The sequence below is a fragment of the Schistosoma mansoni genome, chromosome W, assembly GCF_000237925.1.
Source record: "Schistosoma mansoni strain Puerto Rico chromosome W, complete genome".
NCBI classification, from domain to species: Eukaryota; Metazoa; Platyhelminthes; class Trematoda; order Strigeidida; family Schistosomatidae; genus Schistosoma; species Schistosoma mansoni.
The window spans coordinates 56,858,448-56,869,018 of record NC_031502.1 but is presented as its reverse complement, the minus strand read 5'-3'; the positions used below and the strand labels follow the sequence as shown (position 1 = coordinate 56,869,018).

General features: G+C 33.1%; 1 protein-coding gene across 1 annotated transcript in view; it reads right to left on the bottom strand.

The window, feature by feature from the left end:
• Positions 1 to 4,921: 4,921 nt before the first annotated feature.
• The window catches only part of Smp_131570 (ubiquitin-specific peptidase 9X (C19 family)), a gene marked incomplete at both ends in the record, with an annotated part of 85,956 nt that continues 80,306 nt past the window's right edge, over positions 4,922 to 10,571 (bottom strand). Inside the window, 3 exons of the mRNA XM_018790266.1 lie at positions 4,922 to 5,053; positions 8,150 to 8,316; positions 9,631 to 9,793. Coding sequence (XP_018655626.1) covers positions 4,922 to 5,053; positions 8,150 to 8,316; positions 9,631 to 9,793 — 462 coding nt within the window. The remainder of the gene's footprint in view (positions 5,054 to 8,149; positions 8,317 to 9,630; positions 9,794 to 10,571) is intronic.

Here is a 10,571-nt window from a genome sequence, read left to right as displayed (position 1 = left end):
CCAAGATAAGTGAAGTTGTCGACGCATTCGACTACTTCATTATGAGTAAGTTCGCTCCATATGACATCTAATATTTCCCTATTATCATTAATTATAAATATTTGGTTCAAGGCCTTACTCAAGTAATCTGTATTTACCGATATCGCTTAGACAATACAAAAAACTAAATAAACAAAACAAAGATAAAATCATTTACTTCTGACAATATCATTGAATTACAAATAACAAGAATGTAAGCACTAAATAAAGAGGGGAAAGAAAAAATGGGAATCAATTGGGTACACAAAATGTATATGCACATAGATACCTATAAACAACTAAGAGAAAAATATCACAAAATGTACTTGTCATTGAAACAAGAAAAAAACCAACCAAACAAACTTTTAGTCACTTAGTCAGTCAGTCACAACGTAGGACTTCGTACGTACGTACATCAGTTCGAGTGTTGCCATACCACATTAGCACAAAGATGTGTATAATACATAATAAGTCCAGGAATTTAAAAAAGTACATTAAGCACAATAATTGTATGAAATCGATTGTTTGATAAAAAATAGAAACATTCTCTTATTTTATCTTTACAATTGTAGAAAAAAAAAGAGAAAGAAACGAAAACGAAAAGAATAATAAGTCATAATGAATAAATTTCATTTATACACTGATATAATACCTAAATCGGGACATAGATAGATAGATGGGTAGATAGAGACAAGTAGGTAGAGACAAAAATGAAGATAAACAAGACAGTACAATAAATAAATGAATCAACCAATCAATCAAAGTGATAAACAAAAACAAACAAACAAACAAAAACTTACAACTGAAACTGAAAATATTCAAAAAGAAAAACAAACAAACAAACTATTACTACTTTCATTATATAAAGCATAAATGAATAGACCCGGTAAATATGTCAGTCAGTCAGTCAGTTACAACGTAGAACTTCGGTAAATATGTATATATATTTATATCATTTGAAACAATGAATTTTCAGCCAAAAAAAGAACAAAACACAATGATAATCAAAACAATAAGAGTTTTCTTCAATAATGAACTCTTTTAAGCATATAGCTATATAGTTTAAATGTTTTGTTTTTCTTTGTAAAATATAATTGATTATTCAAAACCGGGTTATTTAAATAAATGAGGGTGGGTTAAAAATACAATAATCAATAAATTAGCTTATTTTCAGTTGTTATGCAATAGGGAACATGGAGAGAGAGAGAGAAAAGTAACAATGATGACTTGAGAGGCAATAAAAAGACTAAATAAATATGATTGTAAACTATAACACAAAATGAATAGAAAATTTATATAGCCGTTCATTCACAGTTGTTATGCAATAGGGAATATGGAGAGAGAGAGAGGGGGGGGAGGAGAAAAGTAACAATGATGCCCTTGAGACACAATGAAAACAACCATATACATAATACGAACAAAACAAAATAAAGAAGATTCAATTTGAAGATAAAGTAAGATAAACCCCGTTTTGATCTTTATTAAGATGATAATAATGAATAAGGAAAATTTATATAGCCGTTCATTCACAAGCATATACATTCATACCAATAGGGGACAAAAGAATGATTATAATGTAATTCTAATATTAAAACAATAACGCCTGAAATGGATATGAACAATAATGAAAACAATAAAAGCGATATTGTCTACTTTTATATTGATGAATTAAATTCATTTAAATAAAAAAGAAATTCGGGAAAATGATCTTGCATATTATGTTAAATCATATGAGCCCCCCCTAGGCAAACACATACAAGTGGAATATATACATTCTAGGAAATACAAAATCTCTTTATATGAATTCAATTGAAGATACAATGAAAGAGCTAAGGAGAGATCAGAGGTATTTATCATTATTATTATTGGCAATCAATTTGTTAGTTGATAAAATAAACACACACACACAGACACAATGTACTTGGCATTTTATTGATAATCAATTCGATGTGGAAATCATAATGAATTAATCAATAAAGAGAAAGATCAAGCAGGATGAGAGAACAATGCAGAACTGATTTGGTTTCTAGTTCACATTATATATTATTACTCAATGTTATCATTTAATTTATGATTGTTAGGACTGGTGAAGCTATTTTCTTCTTGTTGTTTTTGAGTTACTATTTCCTCCATCAACGAACCACATGATAATAATTGTCCATATATTTGTCTACTGTTATTAACATTACTATTATTATTATTACTACTATTTGCAGTAGTAATAGTAGTATAAGTAGTGGTGGCCGGTGGACCAGCAGTGATACATGTATGGTTAAAAGTATCTAAACTGGTATCGACTATTGTACTAGTACTAGTCCTTGTTATATTATGACTCATCATATATTCATGATTTGAAGATAAATGATCCAGTTCAGGATCATCAGATGTCGACAAAGATGAAGAGGTAATACGACAAAGGGATGTAATTAAATGATCATTTCTCTCATCTATTTCTTCACCTACATTATCATCATCATCGTCATCAGCACCGTAGTCATCATTGTCATCTTCTACCTCTTCAACATCTTCATTCTCTGCACTTTTTCCCCAATTTGAAAATCGACTACCATATTGCTTTTCGTTGTTATTTTTGTAGGCAAAAGTGATCCGGTTCTCATCACCGTTAGCATTATCATCATCAAGATCACCGTCATCATCTTGTACACTATCATTCTCAATCACACCAATCATATCGTTTGGAAGCGTCACAATTGAAGGGATCTAGATTATATAAATATATGATAATGAGATAGATGAATGAGATAGACTGTGATATGAAATTCACTTGAAATTTGAAACAAAAAAGCACAAATAATTGGCACATATGATTATGTATCACATGAAATACAGATTATCCAAAATCATCATTGGCAAGTGATATTAAACTTTACTTAATTTGAAGTCAGTGGCTTTATTATGGTATTTTATGAAATTTCTTCGATAATGCCTCAGAAAGGGTAGAGAATAAACAGTTGTAAGAGATAATTAATGTATATGACCCGATAGTCAATTTTTATAGATTTATGTTCTTCGTAATCGAACCAGCTTTATATAAGAAGAAAAATGATAGTTTAGTGTCCCGCTGAAAAATACGGCATCATCAACTATGGCAAAGAAATTAGTAAAACACTGGATTGCAAACTTCAGTGTTCCAACGACAATTACGACCGAATGTGGAGCCCATTTTGAAAGCAAACGGTTCCAGAAACTTACAGACACTTTCAGCATAAAGAGGACTAAAACTGCAGCTTATCATCCGGCTACTAACGGGATGATGGAAGGGTTCCACCGGCAGCTAAAAGCCTCACTGACAGTTTTTTGAGGGAGATTACAAATGGGATATCAAGCTTCCTATGTTACTATCAGGCATTCGCTCAACTATCAAACAAGACATCGGTTGTTGTGCTGCTGAGTTGGTTTATGAAACAACGTTACGTTTGCCTGATGAATTTTTTGACTGTGCAACAGATATTCTAGAAGACATAATCAACTACGTACAACAATTACAACAGAAGATTGAATCCATTAGGTCCATCAAACCACGAACTCAGAAAGCGAGATCATTCACACTCATTAAATTGAACAAACGCTAACATGTTTTTGTCAAAAAGTAAGACAGTCCTTATAAACTCCTAATAATGGTCCTTCTAAAACCATCCGGAAAAACATTAAACCAGTCATAATAGAAAAGAGCAAGTAAACATGACACTGTTAGCATTGATAGAGTGAAACCAGAGCTTTCAGAGAGTACTGAAAAACAGACAACGATGAAATCGCCCAAATGCACAGAAGAGCCATTGCCAAAGAAGCTATCTGCAACAAACAGTACTTCATACTTTAGGGTTTAGTGCGTTTTCTTTTAGTTGATATCAGTGCACAGAAATCGATATCAACTTAAGAATTTTTGAATATTCCACTAGTTTCTATTGTACACATAATCCATTCGTACAGTAATAATCATGGTAGTTTATTTGACACTGCAGCTGAGTGATATAGGTTCGTATTCTTTAAACAGTAAAAATGACTAACAAACCGACTTTCAAACTTCTATCATTAGATGTGTCCTAATCATTCAACAAATGAAAAACTAGTAACACAATGAAAATTTTATTTCAAGTTTAGTCCAATTAAACAGATCATTTAACTATATTAAATGTCATAACCTTAGTATGTGTTTCTAATTTAAAACCAATACAAATTTTAATAGTTGAGATCATGAATCAATTGAAGCTAGACCACCGTAGAAAACCTGGAAGCACTGGATGGCCGTTTAGTCTTATTGTGGGACTCCTCAGCAGTGCGCATCCATATTTGGCTAACACGTTTTATCTAATCGGTGCTTTATATTGGCGGAGAGAGCTTTGTAAAGATGCTTAAATTGGTTTAATATTGTTCGCATGAATTAATTCTCTGTCCAAAAGTTAACCCTATTCAGTAACTGTAGTTTTCAACATTAATCACTAATCTTAACCCGAATTTTTAACTTCAACCATAACCTTAGCTAGTTTTATTTCCTCAGCTAAATCACATAAGAATAGTCTTGTGAATCAGGGCTTGTTTTTGTGAGTACGTTATTATTGAATTACCATCGAAATTAGCAAGTATATGATCAGTAGTCAACTCATATATTTGTACCATGTGCCTATGACCTTGAAATCGGATTGTGACACCTGATTGGCTTATCTCTGTACTCTAATATTAGTGCACAGTTCATGTAAGACGGAACTGTTTAAGTAATCAGTACTAAGATTAAGCTTAAGGTATTAGATGGGGGATTCGTTGATTTGGTTGTATTAGTTAACTATATTAGTTAGGACATTATCTACGCATATTCAGATACTATCGACACCAAAAAGCAATATTGGTTAAACTAAACTGAGAATAAGCAATAAAACGAGAAGAATTATTCAACCAAACTGACCAAATTCATTAGAATTCGTCCAGCTTGTTCAAGTGCTTCTATTGTTTTTTCTTTATCATCAAGCCAGTTATCCGATGTGTCTAATTTTAAACTATCCAAAGCTGATGCAGTAATCTATTATATCATAGAACAAATATAATAAGATAAACATTAATATACACAATATAGAGTTTTTAAAAATATATATAAATGAAAAGAAGATAGGTACTTGTATTGACTGTAACAGTGCCGAATGAGGCATAGTTGTTTCAGTTATTTAACAAAACATTACATTAACTATAAACAGTATATGTATACTTATCTCGATTTTAGAATATTACTGTACCCAAATCAAAGGAATATGCACATACTAAGCTGATGAGTTACAAGTCAATCAAGTACTAGCAACGTAGATCCTACGTACATACGTTCATCAGTTCAAGTTGCCAAACCAAATCAAAGTAAATCGAGATAAATTTGTCAAGACAAATACTAGTTAGAGTAATAAGAGTAGTAACAATATTGTAGTGCACAAACACTAGTTAGGGACAATCGAATGTATTTAGACACAAATTACGGACTATCTCACTAAATTCTGATAACCATACAGTAAACAGTTAATTTGCAAAATAACGATCAATAGTTTCAATCTTCACTGTTCCTTCTGTAAATATTAATCCATCTTCTTTAATTCCATTGTTCATGCCTTTTCCTATCAATTGCGCTTCATTCCTGTTCTTTCCTTATCGATCTTCTGCCAAAAAATACATTTTGTCTGACCATCGCCATATACTACTTATATGGATAGAAGTAGACCACATCACAATATCAGTGGTAATAGAAAAAATGTTATTCGAGAAGTGTAAATGGAAAGCATAAGGTAATCTTCAAAATTACTTCCTGAAGGAATAATACACAGAGTAAATTTATCTGTGCATTGTGACCAAGAGCGATGTCACCAATTGTTCTTGATTATTGGTTGAGATGATCGCCTGAACTCTAAACACGCAGTCTGGATTTACTTAAGCGGCTCAGTGAAACGATTAATGATTTGACGATATAATTTCGATTGGACACTCTTAGCTTTCTTTTATCTTATTTCTTAACCAGAAAACAAAAAATCACGAAAGCCAATACCAAAAAGTATTAGCTATATCAGTAAAAATGATTCAGTCAGTCAGTCAGTCAGCTACAACGTAGGACCAGGCACATTTATACATCGGGCCAAGTTTCCATACCTCATTAGCACAACAAGATGAACACCGGATTCATAGAAATAGTTAATTTAGTGGTGGTAATATATAAAAGATAGGTTGTATATCAGTAAAAACCATTATTGACAAACAACAGTTATGCTGTACAGGGTGTTGATTATACAGTTCTATCTCTTTTGTTTATCCTCTTTATATATAATAATCTTGATGTCTCTTTTGAAATTGGCGGCCTGTTTAAACATCTGGGCTACCTGTTCCTGTCATCTAGATATTTCAACAAGTTATCTAGTTTTGTTTGTTTTAATACATCATTATGCCTATCAATCGCACAACCTATTCAGGTGCGTTTCTAAAAAGTGTACAACCTTTCGCTGTAAAGGTTACAGAAAGCCTAGTCAGAGATATTGTGGTTGCTGGCATTATGCTGCGAGAAGAATGTACATTATTCAGATGTTGATTGACTGGGCTGCTAACTTCTAACTGGCGATCACTCAATATTTATCGTCAGAAAGAACGAGGAAGTAAGAAACGGAAACTTGTTGAAGTACTTTGTGCTGAGAATTCTATATTGTAACAAAAATATAATATTGAATAAAGCTAATAATAATAATAATAATAATAATAATAATGATAAAAAGGATATGATTGATCATTTTTCGTCAATATTATTACATCACTGCAATGATGGTTTTTATGCCAAAAACAAATGTATCGTTTCAAACTTGAAAAACAAAAACTCAACAACTGGAAGCTTACACTTATACTCTACCAATAATATTTGATTGTGATATACATATATATAAACCATTCTAAACAACAAATACCATCATAGTCGCTCAGCATTCAACTAAAACATTGAACCAACTAACGTTTTACAATTTGATCAATAGAGTAATGAATTGAAAAAAAAGGCAACATTTTCAATGGTATACATAGAGATACATTAAATACTTTTCATATGTCGTTTTGTTTTTTTGTTTTTTTTCTTAGATGTGGCCTACCCCTAAAACATTCACTTGTCGCATATTTCATATAATAAATTCAGTGCCAAATTCATTGATTTAAGAGAAAAAACAAACATTCACATTTAATTATAGATGGTAAAATGATATTCGTTTATCTAATCCATAAAGATATAGTACAATCTAATGAATTAGTGTAAAGAATATAGATTTATTCAAATGCAAGTCAATAAGTTGGTCTACCAGGGGTGTTTGGTACCTGAATGGTTGCGCCACAGGATTGGGCTGTACTGTTCGGATTGTAGCGTTGAAGCCTATATAGTGTCTGGTATCTCCTATAGGGCGGGATTGAGCTGTACTGCTTGGGTTAAGCCTGAGCAGTGTCTGGCTCTCCTGTTAAACGGGATTGAGCTGTACTATTTGGGTTGCTGCGTGAAAGTCTGGATGGTGTCTGGTTCTTCTGAAAACCAATACAAGATTACCCTGGCCCATAAGGGAATATTATATAACTGTGTGAAGTTAATAGGTGTATTATCAGGTGAACATTATGACGATGAAACTTGATACTTTAAAATACAATGAGTATGGGGTATATTATGAATAATGATATATTTGTAATGAATGGAAAATAACACTTCTAACGTTTTAGAAGGGGAATCATGAGTCAATTGAAGCTAGATCACCATGGAAAATCTGGAAGCACTGGATGGCCGTTTAATCTTATTGTGGGACTCCTCAGCAGTGCGCATCCACGATCCTGCTAAGGGGATAAGAACTCAGGGACTATCGGTCTGGTGAGTGAGCGCTTGACCTCTAGACCACTGAGCCGGTATCCAAAGGTGTTAATGTCTAATTTCAACCAATCCACGAAATTGAGCGACACGTTCACCAATGTCTTCAGTGAGTTACTATCTCACAACAGACCTGGTTGAACTTCACTGGTCACTGCTTCTCACTAGAACTAGAACTAACAATAATTAAAGATAAATAATACTATTATAACCACTAATAAAACAACAGTTACTCACTAATACTACTACCATTGTTAGGCTTACCTCACTTAATACTTTAACCAAATAGATTTCGCTTGATAAATAAGTGATTACATCCGGATCCGTGAATAATAAATTAATGAATAAATAGAATACTTGATATGCTGCAGTATTTGTTTCATAAATAAAATTGGAATTCAATAGTTTGAATAGGTCAACATCATTGGAATCTTTAGATGAAATAAAAGAGAAAGTGAGGAATGAGAGTTGTTAGGTCGGTTTACAATAAACTCTATCAGAGCCTCCAGAGAGGCTCATAAAGAGCCCAACCAATCAGCGATTAGTTAGAAGCTATGCTACTAAAATGCTACTAAAATAACAAGGTCCTGATTGGCTGTTAACATACTGTTACTATGGGATCTCAAGGTCTTTTAATTACTATAAAACCCCTGTTTTTCTGTACATAATTGAACCTTGTAGTAAGGTGCTTCTCTGATACTCGTGTCTTCTCTCTCGTCTTTCAAGTCGCTGAGTAGTGCTAGCCTGGGGTTATCCGAATAGCTAGGATCCGAATAAAGCGTTCAACCTACGAGACATAACAAGAGTGATAATTAGATTAAACGAATTCATAATAATAATATATTCGGCAAAAAAAGAATGCATTCATCAAAGTTTGACCTCAGTCGATGTACAATTGAAAACTATACGCCCCCGAATGCCCTGGTACAGCCGAGAGTGGGGAGAGTCCGCTCTCCCTCTCCAAATGCTCTCATATGGCTATGCGTATATAGCCTCTGTCAGGGAAGTCCTACTCACTTCCTTCTCGTGCCACGGGTGTTGTTCACGAAATTGAGAGGACGAAAAGAGAATGTCTGGCGCTTTAACCGGGTTAGTGGATATGGAGGACCCACCTATGGAAGTTGGAAAACCCTGATTCCAAACCAATGGTGCACATGGGCTCCAGTATCCTGAAGGAACAAATGGGGTATGAACCAATCTTTGGTCATAGGCTACCATGGGACTGTAACTCCTCACGATGTTCCACTGCCTTGTGGATCAGATCTTGAGGTCAAAGGCTCTTAGTGTTGCTCCCTAAGGAAACCACCAGCTTCAGTTTGGGCACGTGGGCAGTTTCACAGCCCTCACACAAATCAAATGAGATTTGTGTGGCGCATATGTATCTGGTGCCTCTTTCTACCAATATTTATGTGTTCAAATAAATAAATAAATGAAAACTATACAACATTGGACATTTATTCTGTCCTAGTACAGAAATCATCAGCCGTGAGCATTCCAGTTGACTGAGATCACAGTATTTGATGAATATGATCTACACAGATTAATTTATATCATTATTCTCATCCTACAATGTGAAATATCCTTCAACCATGTGGGGAACCGAGAAGCATCGTTCACAAATTTAGAACAGTAGTTGATAAGCGCTTACCAAACAGTAATAATAATAATAATAATAATAATAATAACAGTATCCATAGTAATAATAATAATAATAAGGGTAATTACAGCTTCTAAATGTAACTTACAACTAAACAGAAGACGTATACGAACAGATTTTAATGAATCAGATAATTGTAATAAACGTTCTAACAATTTTAATACGCTGTCTAAATCACATGGATGCAAAATGGAATAGACTAATTCCCTGAGAATAAGATCTGAAAAATTCATATTTTCATAAGAGAAGAACTGTGAAAAAGAAAATAAACAAACACATGAAAAATGAAAAAAAGTTAGGCAAAAGAGAATATGAAATAAGATCGACAAAAATATTTTTTTAAAATAACGTTTAAGTGTCCTAATATATACTTTAACTTTTAGTAGGTTATGGAATCCAGGATGAGTGCTTTGTCTGATCTGAGACTAGTCATCAAGAAATTCATGTCGGAGTTCACATTGGGACGAGAACATAGAGAACATCTTCCTTCAAACGCATGTGTTATCCACTGAGCAATTGAGTCTAGATGGTTAATAACTGGTTGAATAGGTATGGAGGTATTAGTCGTGATTCGTAACTTCCCATTGCTGATATGCTGAACTGTGACAGATAAGCTACTGTTGCTATATGTTAATCCTGAGTGGATGGGCTAAATTTACTGTTATGTCACACGCTTCAGTATATCGAAAATACTAAAGCTTGAAATATAACGTTATGTTGAAATAATCCGCTCAAGATATATATATATATATATATATATATATATATATATATACGCTAATCAGAAACTAGAAATTATCGATATTCTAGTGACTGATGAACAGTAATACATGCTACTGACGTTAGAGCCCAAGAAAATATAGTAAAGTTAGAAACTCATAGTTCGAATAAAAATTATAGAAAAAAGGAGCATTCATAAATGATAACGAAAACAAAAGCATAATTTTCACTATTGAAACCGTGAGTTGATCTAAGTTGATCAGCCACAAAAAAATTAGAAGAATTAGACGGCCGTTTCGTTCTAGCATG